The sequence below is a fragment of the Hesperophylax consimilis genome, chromosome 26 (assembly GCF_061612785.1).
Source record: "Hesperophylax consimilis isolate HC1 chromosome 26, BYU_Hcon_1.0, whole genome shotgun sequence".
Classification (NCBI taxonomy): Eukaryota; Metazoa; Arthropoda; class Insecta; order Trichoptera; family Limnephilidae; genus Hesperophylax; species Hesperophylax consimilis.
The window spans coordinates 7,548,655-7,573,056 of NC_142861.1; the positions used below are offsets into that span (position 1 = coordinate 7,548,655).

The following is a 24,402-nucleotide window of genomic DNA, read 5'->3' on the forward strand; positions in this document are numbered from 1 at the left end:
TATTATTTAAATAGGTACATAAAAAAGGTTGGACCGTATCCAAATGGACTCAGTCCAAATAGCTCTTGGCTCGGTTGTGACGGATGCGGTGTTGGCCTCCATTTCGTCTTGCTAGTTGACAGACAGATGCTGTTAGGGAATATGTCAGATGAAATTTGTGGATTCATTCGTTATAGGCCTCCAGCCCCGTTTTTAACAGGAAAAGGAATAATTTAACCAGATTTTTAATAAATTAACAATATTTTATATCCGGTTTTCTCCGTGTAAAAGTCACGAGCCACCACTGCCTTTGGCAAAATATCTTGTTGCTTAGTTAGCTAGTTTTTCAGGTCAGATTATTATTTTTTGTCATATATGCTATCGAGACTTCTGACTCATACAATGTTGTCATTTTCTCCTGATCTATTCTGAAATATTAATGCGCTTTTTTTGTAATAGTTCAAAGTGCAGACCTTTTTGTGACAGTTTCAACACATCGTGTCTAGTTCGCTTCTGTCTCAGATCAGCGATGTCCTTTTGTTTACGATACGGTCCTCTGTTCGAATTAAATGCATGACAGTTGACAGGTACATTATATTATAATATAATCATCAGTACACCGTAAAGACTCCAGTCGCTGTAAAGATTCGAACATTGTCTAACGTTTGCGGACAACTCGAAAAAAATTTAACATTGAAAATCGCGATCGAAAATCTAGACAAAATATTAAATTTTTTGCTACTTATTTTGCGTATTCTCGACATAAGAATTGGTTTTTAAAAATCTAGACAATTCGATTTATCTTTTGCTTTAATTATAATTAGAAATTTCTACTGAAACAAGTTAAGAACCCTTTTAAATTAATATAACAAAATGAATACGTTCTTCGTGATTTCTGTTTTGATTTTCGTGTGTGGGTCATCTTTTGCAGAACAAGCTCTTCGTAAGTACCTACCTACTTTATATTACCTAAAACCTTTAGTAATACAATATTAGAGTGGAAGGTATTCTGAGCATCGCTCTGGTGAAAGAACAATGAGTATTGATGATTTATTAAATTCCGGTTAAAAACGGGATTGCAGGCCGTTTCCTGTTAATTTTTTAGAACATTTTTTATATATTGGAATACGTGGTCATGCACCTGCGTTTGCCCCGATAATATATTATTAAATTATTATCATTCGTTAAGGGCCTGCAGTCCTGTTTTTTAACCTTATTACGAACAATTTGAAGAGATTCTTAATAAATTAGGAATATTTTATATCAGTAAGTTTTCACTGTACACCTTTCAGAATCGAAACGTTTCTTGAAATTGCTTTAGCGTAATGGAAGGACCTACGGTCGACTTTGCCCTAGCACACCTAGAAAATCGATCTTCAGTAGGGTATATTTTTATTATTTCTGATGAACGTATTACTAAAATCTCAAATATTTCTAGAGGGATCCCTCGGGAAGTTACTAATTCATCGTCTAAAAAAATACAATCTGATGCTTACAGCTAATTTTACAATTGAAAAACGTTTTATAAATTTTTCAAACCATTTTACATAAAATATTTTAATGGTAAGGTCTTGTTTTTATTAATCCTGAATATAAATAACTTACATCTCCAGGCTTCCCTCTAGAAACATTTGAGACTTTAGTAATACGTTCATCTGAAAATCAATGAAATACTATACTGTTCCCTTTTGAGATCAAATCTTGAATATGCATCTCCTGTTTTGTCTCCAATTTATACTTGTAACTTACACTGCTTGGAGAAAGTACAAAGGAAGTTTCTTAGATATGTTCAATACAAGTTGAGACAACCTATGATTGATATCTGCTACAAAACATTAACATCTAAAACTACCGCTACTTTCTACCCGGAGAACTATTAATGATATTCTTATATTTTTTAAATAACTGAATAACTTCATAGACTGTCCTCAACTGTTAAGTGTTATTAATATTTATGTCACTGTTAAATCAACTCGACTACACCATCTTTTCCACTGTGACAACCATAGCACTAACTGTTCGTATCACTCCCCACAAGCGCGAATTCACCGGACTACAAATACATATACGGCGACCTTTTCGATATATTTAAAACCTCTCCATCCTACATCGAAAGCAAAAATAATTAGTTGTGTATAGAACTGATATGTTTGTGTATTATGTTTGCAAAATATAGCTGACATGTGTCTGTAAAATTACAAGGATTTATTTGAACCCCCGTTATTGGAGTGTTATGTATATTATGTCGAATTCACAGTGGAAACGGGTAGTGATTCGTATAATTACGTGGCAATAGTTTGATAATGGTGTCGACAGTCGAAACAACAATGCAGTTGGAACCTACGCAAACTAGCAGAACTTAAAAATAATATTTAATTACCATGATTCATATTAAAATGTTAAAATACATATTTGTCGCTTTGTCAGTAAAAATATTTAAGTCGCAAGCAAAATTCAAGGACAGTAGAATAAGAATTTTCCGGTACTTATCAAACCATTAAATGGGACTTTGACAAGGAAAATTATTTCCGTTTGTTATTTTGCCGAAATGTGACGTAAGTACAATTTTTTACTAGTGTTTAGAGCGTTGATTCATTTACAACCGATCCTCCATTGGCGTTTAAAAAAAACTTATATTAGGTATTTAAACTACAAATTAAATTTGATGAATTTCAACAATTCATCACATTTCAAAGTTAATTTTCAAGTTCTGTGAAAGTCTTATTCATGTTCTTTTATCATATCTGGCCAGTTGATTCAAGCACTTAAATAATAACAGAACTTGCTTAGGACTTTCATAGAACTTGAAAGTTAACTTTGAAATTCTGTGAAACCTTAGTACTTACTTAGAAAGTTTAATTTTGAAAAATTCTTCAAATTTTCAATTTCTCTGAAAGTTCTGTTATTATTTCAGTTCTGTCAAGTAACTGGCCTATAATGATATAATAACAGAACTTAAAATGGACTTTCACAGAACCCGAAACTGAAATAAAATTTGATGAATTGTTAAAATTTTTTGAAACAACCCATTTTAGGAAGTCTCCATTCAAATTGTAACATTCAATCAAACTTTTATGGTATTAAACAGTTGACTGTAACATTTACGTGATACAAATCTACAGTATTATCTTCTACTGAGGGATGACCTGACTTTTGTTTTATTTTAGAAATATTAAAATTTTTGTTGTTGTGAGGTAATGCCTTAATTTTACGCATCTTTGTTCTCATCTTCCAGAAGAATTTTGTGATTCAATTAAAAATTCAAAATAATATGTAGTATACTTGAGGCACGTTCCAGAGTAAAAGATAATCTCAGTATTGCCCTGGTGTAAGACCATCATCCAGTTTTGAAATTTTTTCTTTAAATGGCTTTGGCCGTGTTATGTAAGCAGATCTGAATAGACAGGTACTCCTTCATCTTCCCCATCTCCATCCCCTCCTCACTACCTTAGCCTAACTTCATACCCCAATCGGGGATGCCATAGTCTCACTGGCTCAAGACGGTCGGGAGCAATTGGGACTCTTGTGCGGTATTCACATATAAAAAATCTAATTTCACCGTTATTGATAGAATTTTTTTTTATAATTATAACAAATTTAACACATTTTTAACCATAAAACTAATTTTATCTACGTTTAAAAAAATAAAATATAACAAATTCTTTTATGCTGATAACAGAAAAAACACCTGTATCTGATGGAAAACTAGTCAAATAATCTTGAGATACCGTTTTTACAAAACGTGTGAAATACAGATGGACGATAATATTATCTATACTACGAGTATGCACGTATGACGTATAGCACGATGCATAACGAAAGTTTTATCTAATCGCTTTCACACATTTAGTTTTTTTTTACTGTTATTAGTTTTATGAAACAGAGTTATTTTATAAGTCAGACCATAGCTATTAATAATAGTTATTAATTATGAAATAATGTAAGTTACACTATTTAAATTTGGTATTTATAAATAATTACACACCTTATTAATTATACCTCATTCACCGATATAAATAATCTTGATTAATAATAAACATATAAAACATATTTATATACCGTCCGAGTATACATTTAGGCACAATCAAGTTTTAAAAATAATTCACCAAAATTTGGTAATTAAACATAACTTGATTGACTGCCGTAATGTAGTACCATATTATGAATACGAACCAAATTCATTTTTAGAAAACGAATTTTATAAAATATATTATGATAAAACTATACTAACAGACCGAGCGATTAGTCATAATAGACCCGATATAGTTTTACATGACAAAATTAAAAAAATAACTTATATCATTGATGTTGCTATTCCAAATTCCTGTAATATTCAAAAATCTGTTAGTGAAAAAATAAGAAAATACACAGATTTAGGAAATGAAATAAAAAGAATTTGGCATTCTCAGACTATAAAAATATTACCATTCGTTATTTCGGCTACTGGCATTATACCTAGCTCTCTAATTAAAAATTTAGGCGTATTAGATCTATCAAAAAATTTATATATAAAGATGCAAAAGTCGGTCATTTTGAATACATGTAGGATAACAAAAGATTTTTTAAATATTTATGTTGAGGGATCAGTAGGATTTATAGGCCCTGTTAGAAGTTCTACCGAGCCGAACCCTCTGATATGAAAATATCTGGAGACGGTGAATTTTTTTTTCCCATTTGATATCTGGTGATTTGACGTGTTGTTGTTCTTGTATTGTTTTGTATTTATTTTACTTATATAATGCACTTACATAGTGTTGATTGACTAGCTGATCATTTGTGGAAAAGTGAGTGGAAGGGTTAAGTTTTTCCTTTGGGGAAGACTTAACCCGGACAACTAAATCGGAAGTTTAAAAAAAAAAAAAAAAAAAAAAATAAAAATAAAACGAATATCGAATTTTTCGTTAATTGTGATTTCAGTTCGAAAAAGTTAATTTAAGGACAATTTCATATCCTTAAGTAGAAGTAGAATCAACCCTAAAGAAACGCCTCCACTCCTACGTGTATCGTGCTGTAAGATCTACCTCTAGTTTCTTATGTCAAAGACTGCGGTGTGTTCCTCCATACTATCGAACCATCTAGACCTCTCATCTTTTCTTCGTCCAGCTGGTTTATATAAAGTTCAACTCTCGGGTTCAGAAATTCGAACAGAAGATTCGTATGCGCTGCTTGTTAGAATCCCATTGAGAATCTCACTAAGTAGTTACAAATCGAGTGCTTCTAGTCATTTGATAATCTTTGTTATAACAAGGAGAACCGTAAATAAAAGAAAAAAAAATAACTTATCTAATCTCCTCATCATGTTTTTTTCAGCCGATTTCCTTCACATTTGCAAGAAAAATGACCCCGCCTTACAAGAGTGCTTCAAAGAATCAGTTTTGACATTAAAACCATATCTGGCCAAGGGTAAGTCTAAATTTACTCTAATTCCTGTGTTTTATATCCTTTCTTCCCGATTTATTCCGGTTGAAAATTTTATGTTCATTACATACAATTTTGATGATGCCTAATTCCAGTCAGCAAAATATTTTACTCGGAAAAGTTGTTTAAAAATCACAAATAAAAAAATGGTAAAAATACATAAAACTGGTATGATTATTGATCCGTATCTCCAGAGCAAAAAAAATCTAAATAAAACTAGTTTAACACTCATATATAAAATGTTAATTTGGTTTCAAAAAGGATCCCTGTAGTACGCCCAGTAATATTACATGGATGAATGTAAAAAAAATGATTGAGCGAATGTGAATTTGAATGAATGTGAATTTCAAAATCATCTACATATAAATATGGGACCAAAAGCGACCCCTGTGGTACGCCCAATAATTTCAATTGAGTTTATTGATTGAGTGATGACTGAAAAAGTGACGTTTTTGTTTTTGCTATAGGCGTACCGGAGCACAAGATCCCAAAGCTGGAGCCCTTACTGCTGAAGGAGTTGCTCGTGGCTGAGCCCGCGGGGGCCTCGCAGACTGTCAGCATATCTGTCAACAACATCAAGGTCTATGGGTGTACTGACTTTGACATCAAGAGCATCAAGTGAGTAATTTTGATGTATTTAGTTTACTATAACACAAATGAGCACTCTTGGAGCCTCTACGGCTAAATAACTTTGAGCGGTTTTTGAAGTGAATACCATTTTTTTGCACCTGGGTAGTAAATACATGACGTTACTCTTCTTAAAAGGTGCCTACTAACGTCAACTTGGCACTCTTAAAACGACCGAATATTCCAGTAAATATAGAAGAATTCATTTTGAACCTAAATGAAACATCGACACATCCAAGGTATGCTGGCTCAGCTTGGTATATCAACTCGAACCTATCAACTCTATTCCTTAAGTACGTCACTAAGGAATGCGATGGAGGCTCTGTGAAGGCGACATATAGCTTATTTAGGCTGAAGTCAGTTCTAGATGGTCCTGGGGGAGATTCCAGTTCTTCGCGAGGGTAAGGAGTTGTCCTTCCTTAAACCCAGTTCTCTCAGATGACATCAGAGTTACTCTTAACCTTTAAGTGAATAACTTTTTCGTTAACTGCTTTCCGCTTTCTCAGATGAGAGCGAAAGAGTCTCTCATAACTTTTGTTCAGTTTCCAATGTTTTTTGTGTATTTCAAATGCTCTATATACATCCTATTTTTTTAATTTTCCGTAGAAACAAATACTGTTTTAGAAACTATATAAAATTTTCTTTCTGGTGTTTGAATTTAATATAAAAATTACTATTTATAAATATTCAAATTTTAATGTCAAACGTGAAAAAGGTTGTCAAAAACGATAACCACATTTTTACTTAACTTTTACTTTACTGAATTAAAAAGTTAAGTAAATTTCTGCGATTGAAATCACAGAAAAAATGAGAGAACTTGATATTAAAAAAACACGTTTGTTTTGTTTAGGGGATTTTGTAAGAAAACTGTAAGTTCACTTATCCATATTTTACAAAAGTATTTTTTTCTTTTTTTCTGTGACGCGAAAATACTTTTTGACGTTAGCTTTCTCTTTAATACTTTCCAATTGCCTCAAATATTTATACTGGAATTCATTAAAAATATCCTTAAAATAGCCAAAATTCATATATCGCGCCGCTGTCGTAACAATCGTTTTAACTTTAAAATTATTTTTTCATTATATGAACAGTTCAATTATCTAAGTTCAATTATCTCGTTCATATAATGAAAAAATAATTTTAAAGTTAAAACGATTGTTACGACAGCGGCGCGATATATGAATTTTGGCTATTTTAAGGATATTTTTAATGAATTCCAGTATAAATATTTGAGGCAATTGGAAAGTATTAAAGAGAAAGCTAACGTCAAAAAGTATTTTCGCGTCACAGAAAAAAAGATAAAAATACTTTTGTAAAATATGGACGCCCGGTCATATATGACCCTAAAACGCTGGTAGAGTCGCATGTCCTCCATTGCCTTGATTAAATTCCCGTAAAGTAATATTACATTAATATCAGACGTTTAATGTAATTATCAGGTAAATGGCACTAATGTGACGTAAAAGAATTAAAAAAATGAACTACGTCAATGCAAAGTGGGCAAAGGTTGAAACGTTAAAATGACAGATTTATTTACCAATTCTTCATTATTTAACAACTTGATCAAAGTGATTTCAGGAAATTCTAAGAAACAATGCACTTTATTTATTATTGCATAAAGCTTGTAACTGTCAGTCAATGTTTACTTATGTCTCGTCCATCTAATAATCCAATCATAAAATAAATATATATTATGCAATTTATTGCAAAGTCAAACAATGATGAAGTACCTAGTAAGTTTGATAATAATAAGAAAAACAGCATTGTTTTCCTGGTGGAAATATTCAACGAGTGTAAATTACGTCCTGTTATATTTTCTCATATCGGATTATATAGACGGGAAAAAAATTGCCAGACAGAAAAATAAATGATATTTATAAGTACACAAAATAGCGAAATAAAATATTAGCAAGGAGACAGAACGCCAGACGAAAGATTGTCAGAGGTAGAAAAAGAGGAATATTCGGCGAACAGAAATGTTTGAGGGAGAACAGTACCAGGTATAAAAAATGTAAGTTATTATTAATAATAAATAAAAATCGGACTTAACTAAAATGTTTTTTTACAGCATAGATTTTGACAACGATCGAGCAGACTTTGAGCTTCTGTTCCAACAAATCTACATTGATGGAACTTACGCCATTAGTGGGAAAATCATTCTGTTACCAGTGCGAGGCAATGGGCAAATTGTAGGAAATTTCAGTAAGTCAACTTAACTTTATACTTACTTAAAATATATATATATATTAGTGAACGCCAATACAACGTGAAAATACGCAAACACAAGATTACCCAACCTATAATATAACAACCTATAAACGAATACAAAATGTTTGGATAAGAAGCTTCTTACACTAAAATCCCACTCTCTTTCAAAAATCAAAACATCATAAAAACATTGTTAACTCAAATGAAAAGCTGAAACCAAACGTTTTTTGCTTTTAATTGAAAAAAGCAATTGGACAGCGACATACATATTATTATACATTTTTTACCCCGAATATGATTAAGAATGGCTGGCTAATCTTTCGAATTTATTTCTAATACACATTTTATATCCAATATCCAGAATAAGCCTTTCGGATAATTGCTAATACATCCTTTATATCCAATATCCAGCATTAATCTTTCGGATAAGTGCTAATACACCTTTTGTATCCAATATCCAGAATTAGCCTTTCGGATAAGTGCTAATACACCCTTTATATCCAATATCCAGAATTAGCCTTTCGGATAAGTGCTAATACACCCTTTATATCCAATATCCAGAATTAGCCATTCGGATAAGTGCTAATACACCCTTTATATCCAATATTCAGAATTAGCCTTTCGGATAAGTGCTAATACACCCTTTATATCCAATATCCAGAATTAGCCTTTCGGATAAGTGCTAATACACCCTTTATATCCAAATCCAGCATTAATCTTTCGGATAAGTGCTAATACACCCTTTATATCCAAATCCAGCATTAATTTTTCGGATAAGTGCTAATTCCCCTTTTACATCCAATATCCAGAATTAGTCTTTCAGATAAGTGCTCATTCTCCCTTTATATCCAATATCCAGAGTCCAGTTATAAATCTTATTATTGACGACTCTAAACAATTGTTTTAGCTCACTATTTTTATAATCGGTTGTAGAGATCCAAATATCTTTGTAAGGTGCCAAAGATTCGTATAGAAATTTCCTCTAAAAATTTGGAAATAATGTAGCAGATAAGTATTTTAATAATAATAATCGGCCGTGTATTTTTGTAGCTAACTGCGTTGGAAACTGCAGGATTGAGACTGAGAAGGTGAAAAAGGATGGCAAAGAGTATCTCCACGTCAAGGCGATGGACCTTAAGTTGCAGGTCAAACAAGGCAAGGTGCATCTGTACAATCTCTTCGGAGGAGTCGGCCCTTTAGGTAAGGATGCACTGATTTTTTGTGTTTATTATAGTATGTACAGTAGTATTCCGCGTTTATTACAACACCATTCCATTGCACATAACACCTAAATAACAGAAAAGGTATTCCTGTGCAGTCCTTCGGAATGGCCCGAGCAGGTACGGTATTCTATTGTGATCAGAGATGTGCTTTATTTCAAATAAATCCATTTCAAATGGAAATGCAAAATGCAAAATAGGTATTTTCCATTTTGCATTTTAAATGCTTTTCTAAAAACCATTTTGCATTTTGCATTTTAAATGCTTTTCTCAATGCATTTTCCATTTTAAATGCTTTTTTGCAACATTCTTCCTACTATCTCCACTCATTTTTTTCATAAGCCCCAAATATCAGTCTGCCCTCAACCTCGCTATGAGAGATAATTTACATTTGTCAAGTTGCTCCCTGGTAGGAGTCCTGGTAATTGAGTGATACCATTACAAAAAAAACTGAACATGGAGCCATGACGCTGTAATATTAAATGTTAGATAGCAGTTTCTATGTTTTTACGTTGGCAACATTAGTCCCGCGCAATTTTTTTGTGGTTTCATAATCTGTAGTCGTGGTGTTTTTGGATTTACCATCATGTAATATGTTTTTTCTACATTGATGTCCATTATTAAATGACAAAATTGTTTAAAAAATCTATAATTATTTTAATTGTTTAACCTGAGAAACCATTTTGCATTTTCAATGCATTTTGAAAATAGGTATTTTGCATTTTGCATTTGAAATGCTTTTCTAAAAACCATTTTGCATTTTGCATTTTCAAATGGAAAAGTTTTGACCCATTTCCATTTTGCATTTCAAATGGTTTTGGGTACCCATTTTGCACATCTCTGATTGTGATAAAAAATACTCGCTGTTATCAAATAAATATAATTGTGGATGATCTTGAATTCTTCACGCAACAAAATTATGGTAACATACGGAGACAAATCAGTACTGCAATATACAGTTAAAAATGTGACTGTATGATCATTTCACAATCAAATATTAGTTATTTAGAATAGATTTGTACAGGTGTTTACACAGGTGCCCTTGTTCGAATAAAAGTAATAGACAAGATGCGAAACTATTATTATTTTGAAGAACACGTGTTCCGACTTCCTCATAACATATTCATGCTTTATTGATAGTTTGTTATGAAATTGTCACATCCGAATATATTTCATACACCTGCGAATTTATATGCAATACTAACAATAAATACGTGTATGAAATATATTCGGATGTGACAGTAAATAATTGTAATACTGTTTTTTACACTAATTTACTGTCACATCCGAATATATTTCGTACACGTTTTTATTGTTAGTATTGGATATATTCGCAGGTATATGAAATATATTCGGATGTGACAGTAAAGTATTGTAATACTGCTTTAAAAAAAAAAAAATTATATACAGGGTGTATCGGCACGTATCCGACAAACTTTAACCAGCTATTCCTTAGCACATTTGGAGTAAAAAATGTTATATGCACTTTGCTGTCTGGTAAAATTTTATTTTAATAAAAAAAAATATTATTCATATTTTCACCACATGTCACCAATGTTTTATCCTTTGTCAAAGTTTTAAAACCTATCTGGCAATATTTTATTCGAGTTTCGTTGAATAATGTACGCACGTACCTACATTGGCGCGCTTTTACAAACGCAACGAAATGGCATGGCACCATTCGTCTCATTTTTAGTTATTTTATTATTTAGTGTGTGTGAAAGAGCGAGGGCGCTTTTTGACACACTTGCTTTACTGTTGAATACGAGAAACAATGCCGATGACAGTGACGGAGTGTGGATTTTTTTTCTTTTTTTTATTTGAAAAAAAATGTTACCGGGCAACAAAGTGCCCATAACATTTTTTACTCTAAATGTGCTAAGGAATAGCTGGTTAAAGTTTGTCGGGTACGTGCCGATACACCCTGTATAACGGGCTTTTAGAAACATTTGGTATACATGATGGTTGAGTGCAACAGTAATCAAGAAATAAAAGTTTGCTGTTAGACATATAGAAAATCAACGCAGAAGAATAGTATTATGCTTAGCTTAGTTATTAATTTTATTGAGGCAAGTTAATATAGCCTTCTTGTAACTATATTCCGTGCAGTTGAACACATCTAATGATCTAACAATCATTGCCAACCGCATGCAATCTAGGAATGAGTATCTAAAAGACTCATGGTATTGTTGTTGTAATTAAAAAAGAATTTTCGATGGAGTAGTTCTAGTATGTTGTTGGTGATTAGGCTCTATAAATCAGGGCTGTCTATAATTCTATTAACAATTTTAAAAATAAACGTCAAGACGGAAACGAGTCTTAAAAAATGAGATTACCAATTATTATACAATACCTACTCATTTTTCTCCGTGAACAATGGATATAAATAATATTGAGCGAAATAGTAAATAACAACGATCTAATAAAAAAAGCTATTTTTACTGTCCATTGTGCTAACAAAACTTCATTCCCTGTTTAATCAAAAGGTATTAATTTATTATTGATTGAAGTAACCTACGGCTTGACGCATCAATTTTTGCAGGCGTCTAATGGAGAAACCAACTAACAATTTTTAAGTATATTTTTCATATTTAGAAACAATGATTTTTTTCCAAATGCTTCTGGCTTTCGCCCTTCAAGGGTGTTCTAGGCCATATTTTTAAATTATTGAGAGAGGGGAGGTGAATTTATATGTTAATATAGGCAAACTTTAAAATTATATTTTTTGTTTTTAATGAGTTTTTATTATTCACAATGTACATTTGTTACGTATAAATTTTTTTTATAAAATTAGCGACCGGTTTAGACACGTCCGTGTCATTAACTAGCTATTTTAAAACTAAATTTTTAAGTGCAGAAATATGGGGTTTTATTTAGTTTGGTTCTTTGGTGGGAGGGATTTGAGGGAGGGGGAGGGGGTTGAGAGGGAAACGGAGGGAGGAGTCAAAATAACGGGAACACTGTCAATAGAGGTGATTTGCAAGGTGCTATTATTTTATTTACTATATTAATTACTATATAATTAATTTTTTTGTTGATTTCTAATGTTACTAATACGCACAAATTAAAATATTTATTAATGTTAGAATGTTTAAACTTAGTTTTATCCCGGTTGAAGCTATGGCCTGTCTCTATCAAATGATTAGCGAACTCGGAGAAATTATTATTTTTTAAACATAGTTCGTGTTCCCTAATTCTGGTTTTGAAATTTCTTGTAGTCATACCTACATACTGCGAGTTACAATCATTACACTCTAAAGTGTATATCCCATTTTTATCTAATTTATTTGAAACATCCTTGTTATTAATTAAGTTTTTTTTATTTTAGAATTAGTGTAAAAAGCTGTCGAAATATTAACTGGTAACATGCGGGATATTTTTAAGGATAAGTCGCCGGTATAAAGAAATAAAAAAATATTAAAAAATCATAAAAAATTTATACGTAACAAATGTACATTGTGAATAATAAAAACTCATTAAAAACAAAAAATGTCTAGAAATTGTTACATAGTGAATGCCAAAGAAATACAAAATTTTTTAAAATTATATGTAGGTAGAAGTGAGGAAATTGTTTAGAGAGGGGATATGTGATATAAAGTTTCCACTTATAATTTGACTAATTTATATAGCGCCGTTTTCGTGAAAAATCACTTCAAGGGCGCTGTACAAATATATTTATTAAATAATAAATAATAAACACTTTATTATTTTTAATTTTTAGTAACTAACGACTAAGACCTATAACTATTGTCTTAATGACATATATATTTACATATGTAGAGACTTACAACCTCTATTGTGCAATCTGAGGAGTCAAGCATGTGAATTTTAGAAAGGTGAGAAGGAAGGTGAGGTGTGAAGACGGAAACGAGTCTTAAAAAAATGAGTCTAGAAGTCGGAAAATATAGAAAACATACATGGTTATAGTACAGCCTTTTGTAGCTATGTTTTAATTATGAATAACATACGTGCCCTTTATCAAAAATTTCAGTCCGTTCGGTGCCATAGAGCCTGAAAAAATGGCTCATAAAGTTCGAACCCAAGTCTTGCATTAGTGCCCGTAATAATTTTTCCAGAAATGCAATTTTATGCACATTTTTTTGCTGAATTCAATTTTTATTCTGAAACCACAGAATAAAGAACACAAAAAATATCACGGGGGCGTTTTTCCTGATCTAAAAGTGTGACAATTCTTTGCTTAAATTTCATATGCAGAACTCCGTTTCACCGGTGGTTATGACAATCAAATGAGATCGCGGTATACGATGTCAGGTAAGTGTCAGAGAGATGGTCTAAAGCTAAAACCAACAGATTTTTTAATTTAAAAAATCAGCCACTGTTGCCATTACCGCAATAATGGTTTACTTATGCAATATTTCAATATGCAGATGTTTCTTTTAAATCAAAAATCTATTCACAAATTTGAAATAGCAGACCTAATTGGCCTGGTACTCTGTATGTCAATTTATCAAAAAAGTCAACAAGCCAAGAATCAATTCTTTTTTAATGAAATGCAACAATGGATGGTTTTTTGTATTGTTTTGTGTGGCTGATTCACCGCTTCAACCTTGAATTCTTGTTGCGACTTGTTTTGATAATACTGTTTGTTAGTTAGTGGTACTACGTATTAAAAAAGTACATTTCTAGTATAAAGGTATTTATTACCAGGTTTCTCCCGACAATACCGTGATATGTATAATATTTTAAATAACTATTATTTTAATGAAGTCCTTTTTTCCATTGATTGATTGAAGCATATTTGCAATTACACATTATATAATTTATATAGAAGAACAATTTTTGATATGTCACCTCAAGATATTCATATCATAACCAAATGTCACCTCAAGGTATTCATGTCATAACCAAATGTCACCACAAGGTATTCCTATCATAACCAAATGTCTCAAGATATTCTTTTCAAAACCAAATATCAACTCAAGGTTTTCTTTTCATAACCAAATATCACCTCAAGGTATTCTTTTCATAACCAAATGTCATCTCAAGGTATTCTTTTCATAACCAAATGTCACCTCAAGGTATTCTTTTCATAACCAAATGTCAGCTGAAGGTATTCTTTTCATAACCTAATTTCACCTCAAGGTATTCATATCATAACCAAATGTCACCTCAAGGAATTATTTTCATAACCAAATGTCACCTCAAGGTATTCATATCACAACCAAATGTCACCTCAAGTTAACCAAATATAAATAATTTTCTCTTCCCTTCATGCACGGAGTGTAGTATTGCTAATTTATTAAGAATCTCTTCAAATTATTGGTAATCTGGTTAAAAACGGGATTGCAGTACTTTTCCTGATAAACTTAGAAATTTTAGTAATTCCTAAAACACCAGAACACGTGTTCATGCACTTGCATTCGCCTTGATAATATACATGGTGTCCGGAAACTCGTAGTACAAGCCGGAAACTGGAGAATGTATACCACACGGGGAACCCAAATAAACATAAAGTTTTTTGATTTGAGTATTTTTATAAAAAAAAAAAAACCAAAAAAAATATATTTTTCGGCTATTTCAGGGTTCAAATTTTTTCGTCATTATTTGTTTTACTTTTAAATTTTTAAATAGTTTTAATTAGTTGGATACTTTGATCTTCAGTAATAATTTATAAGAATTTGATCAAAAAAAAAATCAACTTCTGACTCGATTTACTCGAAAACGAAAGCTCAAATCAAAAAAAAATATACTACAAAATCGACTCCAAATGTGATGTAGATTCACCAGTTTCCCGCTTGTACTACGAGTTTCCGGACACCATGTATAATGACGAAATTCGAATTTAAATTTATATGTAGGTAGAAGAGAGGAAATTGTTTAGAGAGGGGATATATGATATAAAGTTCCCACTTATAATTTGACTTATTTATATAGCGCCGTTTTCGGGAAAAATAACTTCAAGGGCGCTGTGCAAATATATTTATTAAATAATAAATAATAAACACAACTGGCTTACAAGTAGGATTCATAATAACTAGTGACTTACATCTAAGACTATCTAGTAACTTACGACTAAGGCCTTTAACTATTGTCTTAATGACAAATATATTTACATATGTAGAGACAGAACTTCTATTGTACAATCTGAGGAGTCAAGCATGTGAATTTTAGAAAAGTGAGAAGGAACGGAACAATGTCCAATCCTTATTTGAATTAGTGAGGAAACTTATTTTTTGGAAAAATGAGGAAATTGTTGAAAGCACGATTTGCGATGGGATACTCCTCTGTATTGAGGCATATAATATGTATAATTTTTATCCTTGTCCTTCTATAATATAATTATTTTTTTTAGTTCTCTCTGGTCCTTTTTAAAGTAATAGTTTATTATGTTTTTTTACAGTCAAATATCAATGTATATTATGGTCACCCTACATGTTTACTGGATTGTAATGAATTGGCTGGAATTAGATGAATATGCACTATGTACGTACCCGATTCGTAGAAACATTAAGTAACAATATTCTTCTCTCAAAATTATAATCTTTGGCTTATTTTTATTATTTTGTAAAATTATTAACCTCAACACAGGCTTGTCCTAGTGAGGTTAACTATCCCGCAGCCAAGTGGGGGGATAGGTAGTACCCAAAATTACTATCCTCCTTATATTAGCTTAAATACTTGACATATCATTTTAGTATTTTACGAATAATTGGGATTTGTATAGTTTAAAAGCCCATAAGACAAAAAAAATGCGTGGGGTCGTCGGAAGACCGGAAGGCTTAGTTACAGCCGTTTTGTTTGGCATCTTGGCCTCTCAAGAGTTAATAATTATAACGTAAAAAAAATACAATGTAAAGAAACAATAAACAATATCAGGCTCGCTTAGATTGACAAGCAATGTGCCAATACTCACCACAAAGATCGCGAAATCTTTCTTTGAGGATGGAAAAAATTTCAGATAGAGGTATGTGAAAATATAACTTTATTTTTATTTCCTTAAAATCTACACAATAGACAATACAATGTTAAATGAGTGTAAAACTGTTGTTGGTACATAGAGCTACAATTAGAGGCGCTCATTTGTCCTAATAACTCGTCGAAACTTGCTCCACTATTAGAACGCGATAAGTAGAGCGTGCAGACCCGATTCGGTAGTTTTAGTTAAGGCGAAGCTTAATGCCAAATCAAAATTTTGATTAATCTTTATAACGAATTGGCGTAGGTACATTAAGAAAATCAATAAATATGTTTTAGATAAATTGAAAGTTTACCTATCGCTTCGCTTGAGTAGAATACAAATAAAAAAAATAAATTACTCAATAAAAAATATAAATACAAACTACTAAAAAAAAATTTTTTTCAATAGAAATGTAGATATGAACGCGTAAAGGAATGAATTTTAAAAAAACGCCGTATTATAGCCAAGATTGTCTATGACAGTTTCACTTGATTAACTTTTTTGCTTTCTTATTAAATTATTTACAAAATAAATAAAAACCAGTTTTTTGTTTGAAATCGAACGTTTCTAGACTCCGTTTTTCAAGCGATTTTAATGCATATTACCTACGATATAAGGTATACCAAGAATATACACATTTTTGGCTTTTAGCTTCCTCTTAAAACGTTGGGAGAGTTTGAGGTCAGTTGGAGGTAAAGAAGCGGAACCTATTTTTTCGCATCATGTCTCATCTACGTGTAATATATCTTTGGTTGGGTATTGTTTTCACCGAAGTGACCTTGCTTCTGCTTTAAAGTTATTGTTGCATGTCTTTAAACAGAAGGTCGATCGCATCAATTCGGTGCGTTTATTGATGAATGATGACCACATATTGCAAAACGATATGATGTTACAACAATTGGATTATAACATGCATATTTTATGCATTACGATCAAGGTACCGAGGTTTAAATCAAAGACAACTTTTGGCTTTCACCCATTGCTTTTTGTTTTTGTAGTTGTTCAACAAATTTTTCAATTTGGAATGTGGGTGTGGGTACCGCTGCCCCGGGAACCATTCATTGGATAACCAATAACACCTCTGCAATAGTTCACCCCAAGTAGTTTGCTACGTTTGGTGACTTAGCAGGGGTCCCGGGTTCATGGGGGTGAAGATTGTCTGACCACCTAATGTGTATCGGCCAGGATTTGTAGAGACCGATTGAGAGATATTTCAACAGGACTCTCTTGATCCATCACCTTGCACCAGGGATGAATTTAAATGATTATCACTTCTGGACACACTGACTAGATTCCTACCCACCCCTCATACCCCTTTTATCCCCAAATATTCCGCTCCTTCTTCGCCTTCCTTTCCTTAAAAAATAATCTTCCACACAGCATCCCTAGAGATGACATAAATAATTTCCCTTCGGGCCTAGTGTGGAGCAAATGTAAAACAAAATCAACTCTGGTCAAATGAAACGTCCTCAAAAAACTCGTTCTATCTTCTTTCTATATATAGTTGACAGATTTCCAAAAAAAACATCAATGAAACACGAATGTGTTATGTGGTTGTCGGAACACGTGTCGATAAAAATTATAATATTTTCGCATTTCGTCGTTATATTTATTAGAACAACCGCAGCTGCAAGAACACGTGTTCCGATATATTCTGAATTTACTGATATTTTGTTGGGAAATGGCGTGCCATCACGATTTTAGTAAATAAGTAGTACTAATTTTTCTCCTTGCATCATGCTGACACACTACGCTATAATCTTCCTAAGGATAGGGGGTGAGTTCATTTGGGAACTGCCGCGGAATATCATTTCTTTGTATGAGAGCTGTCACTTTGACAGATGACAGCCGCGTAGTTACGGCGCCCCGTAAATTGTTCTGACCCCTTCTCCTATCATATGTAGGAGAGGGGGTCGCATCATTTTAAAATATAGCCTGGCTAGTAGATCACAGCGCATATCGACGCCACGCCCACACTTATAACACATCATTTTTTAGGTGTGACAGGTCTGTATGGAATTGTATGCCGAGCAAATATGGAGTTATTTAAAACGCTTTGAACTTATAACATTATCTGTCACCCCTTTAATTGTGGATTCTATAGTCCCCATTGATGTATTATAGTCCCATTGGTTCCCGACAGTTGCGACTCTTTTGGTGCTGTATTTACATACAAAAACCGTGCATTAATTTAACGTTTTTAAATCGGCGTGTCACTCCACCGTTACTATTATTTTTACACAAAGCAAAGAGATAAATAGTGACACATGTTATGACACGGAATCCGGAATCATTTGAAATAAAATAAGTAGTTTTGATGCTTATTTTTTTTTTATTTCTACTTATTGTCACTTCACTAATGAGCGTGTATTGTTATTGTTTGTTGGATTTTATTAAAATAATAAGGACAAACGTTCTAGTGTCCAATTAAATCAAATGAAGCATGAGTGGTACGAACGCTATTCCGCTGACTGTTCAGCGAACCTCTAATAGAAATGGACATCAGAAGAAGGAAAAATAATCTAATTGATGCAATGGAACCTCATATAAATACATGTAAGACATCATTTTGAGTATGGCTGTAATTTGAATCTAATTTCTATAACAATTAATTGATGTCGCCGAAGACAAAGTCCTCAAAATTGCCACCGTATACTTTTTGTGAAGGTCGGCTGTTTTGTTCAAGGACACCACTCTTGGGCATAAACAGCGCAATGACCTACTGCTGAAATGATAGACCCTCGGACTTATTTAATAATTGACCTCCGTGGGATCGCTAGGACCCGTGACTATGGTTACAGAGGTCACGATTTCAAAATACTTTCAATCGAAATCAAGCTATGTTTTTTTAATTATACCTTTAATGCTACTCCCGAAATTGTTATTAATTTAATTCACATAGAATTATCATAAAGGTAATATTTAAAAAATTTTACTTAAACTTTTGCAGTACCAAAATTGTCGAAAGCAAACATTTTTAAAAATGTGCAACGGAAAATATGCGATAAAAAAATCAGGAATTATACAAACAAATGAGAAATGCAAATCAATTTATTATACCTAATTTTAAAATTTCTCAAATGCAGAACCATTATATTTATTGAGCGGTAAAAAACTACATCAATCTCCCATTTAATTTGCGCTGAACCAACCAGATCAACAAATCAGAACAAATAAATTAAATTTAAAAAAAAAAATTCAAAAAAACTTATTATTTTTAGTTTTTATATTACAAAACATATAATAATATACACTCCAAGTAAGAATCGTGGCTCCCTTATCAGTAATAAGAATTCCTCTTTTTATGACCAATAATGGACCTTAAAGATAATATTTTGTAAAATATATTTTTAATTAATCTCTAACTAAATAGTATAAAATAAAGTCGCTATCCGTGTAGATCTATTTGTGCGCTTGGTTCTTCTAAACTACCCACCGGATTTTGATAGTGTTTTCACTATCATTTATAGAATTTTCACTTTTCCCGTTCAATTGTACCTACCCCTGTATGTACTTAGGTACTATGTCAAAACTCAACTGGCTATTGTGTTGTTTTTACATAACCAACTAACAGCACATGGACAAGGAACTTTTGTTTGTTTTTTAATCACTATGACCCCCATCCTACTTCGTAGGATTTCCGACTCGCGATTATGACTGTACCACGCTATACTCTCATGGCAGGGGCAATTTTTCAGCATATCGTTCGCCCACGTTAGCCACACATTCCCAATGGTAATGATTGGCGAGCGATATTCTAAAATAGGCCACGCCACGAGAGTATGGCGCAAGTGTGTCAGCTCATTTATGGGTTTTCGGAGATTTACTCAAATCAAAGTACAATCAGTGTTCAACCGAGGTACCCAAGTTTTCGCACATTTCTGAACACCTCCGAAATATTCACTGGCTGAAGGATCCGGTACAAGCTATGCTGGATGGTGTTTAAAGCTATCAACGAAATGGCGCCACTGTATATTTCTGAGCTATGCATTCCGGAAAATACTGGTCTAAGGCAGTCAACTCTTAGATCAGCGACATCATCTGCAATTGGAAGGTTGAAAGAGCCTAAGCGAAATCCGAACACTAAGTTTGGTGATGGTGCATTCGCAGCATCCGGCCCTAAGGCTTGGAATAAACTTCCTATGGAATTGAGATGAATAACCAGCCCAACAGAATTTAGATCCAAACTAAAAACTCACTTTTTCGAACACTCATTTCCATAAATCCGTCATTCTATCCAAATATTGCATTTTTTCCTTTTTATTATACCGTTATTGTTGATTCACACACATACATTCTCTAGCGATTGCGTTCAACTACTTATGATAAAGTCAAAATGCTATTGACTTACCTTCCAATGGACAATGGACAATATCAGTGGGAACATAACACGTCAATCAGTTTAATTATTGGCAGATGAATCATCTAAATGCGTTAAACATCGACGATTCATTTAAGATATATATCCAGATAACCCATTGGGCGCATTTTGCACCCGTGTTCAAAAATTAATTATAAAAACACCCTAATATTATAGAACTTCCTCCTTCTTCTGGCGCTAGTAAATTAGATTGTTAATGTTAATGTTAGTTGTAAGTTTCTAGATGTAAATACATATGTCAATAAGATAATACTTATAGGCCTTAGTCGCAATACAGTAGTTATAGGCCTTAGTCGTAAGTTACTAGATATAAGTCTTAGATGTAAGTAACTAGTTTTAAGTCAGTAGTTCTAGTATTAACTATTTAAGACATATTTTTACAGCGCCCTTGAGGTGATTTTTCACGAAAACGGCGCTATATAAATTAGCCAAATATTATTATTATTTATAGAAGGAAATCAATTTATTGACTGAGCGTAGCGAAGTCTTTTTTATATACAACTTGAACGTTTGGCATTTCACCTATTTGTAAATTTGTTTGTGTGTTCCGTTTTCGTTTGACAGTAGAATTGGAAAAAAAATTAACTTGTCCTACATTTTTTTAAGTGAACTTCTCGCTTTTTTTACCACGGTGTTTAAGATCTCTAATAAGCTTAACAATGAAGGATAAAAAAAACATCAAAATCACTTTATTATGTACTTGCTGAGTTTTCAGTTTTTATTAAGGCCACTAAGCTGATTGCCGCAGCCAGAAAAAACCGACAGTCGAAAGACCTCTACCAGTGACATCGATAAGCTATTTCATCGTATCTACGCGCATAATATTAGTCTGTACTTTCGATGCTTGACCTCCACGTGCACGTGTAATGGGTATATATTTTTATGTGATTGATTATGCAGTCACAAGTCACAAATGACTGGAGTCTGGGACAATGCTGCCACCAATATTAGATGAATTTTATGAGACGAGAAAACCGGGTTTTCCACATATTTTTTCAAATAGCTGTTGACAGGGCACTTCAAGTTTTTAATCTTAAATAATCCTTTTCCAATCTTCCTCTTTAATGACGTCTAGAATGAGACATTAAATATAGGTATAAAAAGCGTATGCGAGGTTTGTTCAGTTTCTTATTCACTACCTGTAATCCGATTTAGAATGTATTTGAAAAAAAAGTGTTTAAATAAAGTTTGATCCTCAAGTTATGTAAGATCATATAGTGTCACCACTTCTTCATATCATTTAGTTCATATCCGAATCTTCGTTATTCTTTATGGTAGTCCCACTAGTTTCTGGTGCAGTTATCATGTTCTCAGTTCTTTCTGAATATTTATTCTTCCAGGTGATGACGTCAACAGCGTCATAAATCAGAATTTTCCTAACTTTCCAACCTCCCTATTCCCCGATATATTTTCATCATTTTCCCCATCGTCTTCAGTGATGCCACTGTCACACTGGTTGGGACTTTTGTATCGTGATCGTATTCTGTGTTCATTTCTGAATCTCCATTCTTCCAGATGATGTTATCAATGAGCTTTATAAGTAGGAAATTTCCCAACATCCCCATTTGCCCACTCTTTTCCCCAATTTATTAAAGCGATGCTACAATTCTCCTGATATTTTTGGACTCTTTTGCAGTAATCATATTCTATGTTATTTCTGAATCTCCATTCTTCCAGATGATGTTATCGATGATCTTCATAAATAGGAACTTTCCCAATTTCCCCATTTCCCCACTCTTTTCTCCACTTTATTACAGAGATGCCACAATTCTCCTGATATTTTTGGACTCTTTTGCAATAATCATATTCTTTGTTCATTTGTGGATCTCCATTTTTCCAGGTGATGTGATCAACAGTGTTATAAACCAGAACTTCGACTCCTTCAGCAAGGAACTGTTTCCAGCCTTGGAACGAGAACTGTCCAAGCTGTTCCTACCGATGGTCAACTCTATCGTGTCCCAGTATTCCTATGATGTTCTGTTCCCTGCTTCGTAATTTAAATTGTGATAGAAAACGGTTTACACGGTTCCACGACAAAACGGAACACTATTGAAAATTTGATATACTTGAAAAGTGATCTAACAGAACCTATTATTTAAATTATGTGTTATCATTGTTCTGTTTTGTCCGGTTATCATTAAACACCAATAAAATATAGTATTTAATAAAACTGTATAGTTATTTTAATTTTCCTTAAGCTACAACTGTCAACTAGAATTTAGAGTTCTTCAGCAAGGTAGAGCATTTATCCTAGATAATGTAAACAAGGGAAATGGTCCTGAATCGCTATTAGTTTGAAAGCGCGCGCACAAAAATGTCACCAGCATTTTTCGTTTGCTCAGCCTTTTAAGAGTTAATATAAAAAAAAAAAAAAAATAATAATAAATAAATAATTTTAACAAAATAAATAAAAATAAGAAAATCAAATAAAAATAAATAAAAGTTAAATCACCCAAGGTCCGGTATATCAGTCGCTCTTAATGTTCACTAAGAGAAATGTCTGAAAGCTCTGGCAAGATAAGCCTACTGATATCATTAAAATACTGAAATACCGGGCCTATGTGCTTTAGCGAAGGCTGCTAAATCATTTCAATTGCTCGATAACTTGGTGTTATATTATAATATTGCTCTCCAGTTTTAAGTACCAATGATTTCCCGAAAAATTTCTTTTTACTTCGTCAAAAAATTATTGGACACAAAACTTTTTTTAATAATAATTTATTTATTTTAAATTACAATTAAGTACTACGGTACAAAAATTTAATATCTGTAGACGAATTTTATAATTAATTATTGAGAAGATTAAGTGATATCCTTAAAAGACAAATAAATACACTGAATAAGACGAGTTCCAATTTTACATTAGTAGAAGAACTTTGGTTCTTAATTATCAGACATTGGATTATATAAAATAATTATATGCCATAAATTTATTACTATTCTTCATAACTACAGATTATCCAGTGAAACAGAATATAAGACAGATCCGCGATTCTTGAGGATATTTGAAGTAAAATTTCATTTCTTTACATATATTATTATACGTGTTTTACTCAATAAGTTGTTGAAATAGTATATATTCATTCTAGACTTTCAGAAAAGTCAATAGATGTCACCCATTAAAATAAAATAAAAACACGTGACAGATTTATCTGAGACACTATCGAGATTGCATTTAGTTCGAGACGAATCTTGCTATAGTACTTAGAGATAACAGCCAATAAAAATGTGAGTTGAAGAAATGAAGATAATGTTGTTAGTTATTATTCGTTGCTGGAAAAAATTTAGAATGTTTTTTTATTACATCGAAAATGAACTTTTTTCAATTATTTCACTGGATATTTTTATTCTCAAGTCCAATAACAAATTTGAAACAAGCGGTAAGGGTAAATATAACGTGCGTTATAATCTACGCGTTCATAGTTTGGGTTCATTTAATTATTTTATGAAAATACACTTTTTGCAAGTTACGCTTGAAAAGACGAATTATTTGTTTGCGCCAGAATAATTATGAATAAATTCTGTTGTTCGTATAAAAACTAAATTCTTTCAAGAGAGGCGTACGAATAGAATATTATTGGATCGATTCTTCGCTAAAAGTGAACATTAATAACGTACGTTACGTTTACCCTTAAATATTCCAGGCATTT

At 32.4% G+C, this 24,402-nt stretch overlaps 1 protein-coding gene across 1 annotated transcript; it reads left to right on the top strand.

Moving 5' to 3' along the window:
- Positions 1-586: 586 nt before the first annotated feature.
- Positions 587-22,855, top strand: Jhbp3 (Juvenile hormone binding protein 3). The gene is made up of 6 exons (XM_089647156.1): positions 587-922; positions 5,290-5,382; positions 5,865-6,015; positions 8,093-8,226; positions 9,283-9,432; positions 22,593-22,855. Exons 1-6 carry the CDS (start codon positions 853-855, stop codon positions 22,745-22,747), a joined length of 753 nt encoding a protein of 250 aa, XP_089503282.1. The 5' UTR covers positions 587-852; the 3' UTR covers positions 22,748-22,855.
- The last annotated feature ends 1,547 nt before the right edge of the window (positions 22,856-24,402 follow it).

What these genes read in the sequence shown, in the direction of transcription:
- Jhbp3 (XM_089647156.1), top strand. Translation starts at nt 853, where the DNA reads ATGAATACGTTCTTCGTGATTTCTGTTTTGATTTTCGTGTGTGGGTCA. An exon ending in AAAACCATATCTGGCCAAGG is followed by an intron (nt 5,383 to 5,864) that starts GTAAGTCTAAAT and finishes TTTTTGCTATAG; the next exon opens with GCGTACCGGAGCACAAGATC. An exon ending in GCAAATTGTAGGAAATTTCA is followed by an intron (nt 8,227 to 9,282) that starts GTAAGTCAACTT and finishes GTATTTTTGTAG; the next exon opens with CTAACTGCGTTGGAAACTGC.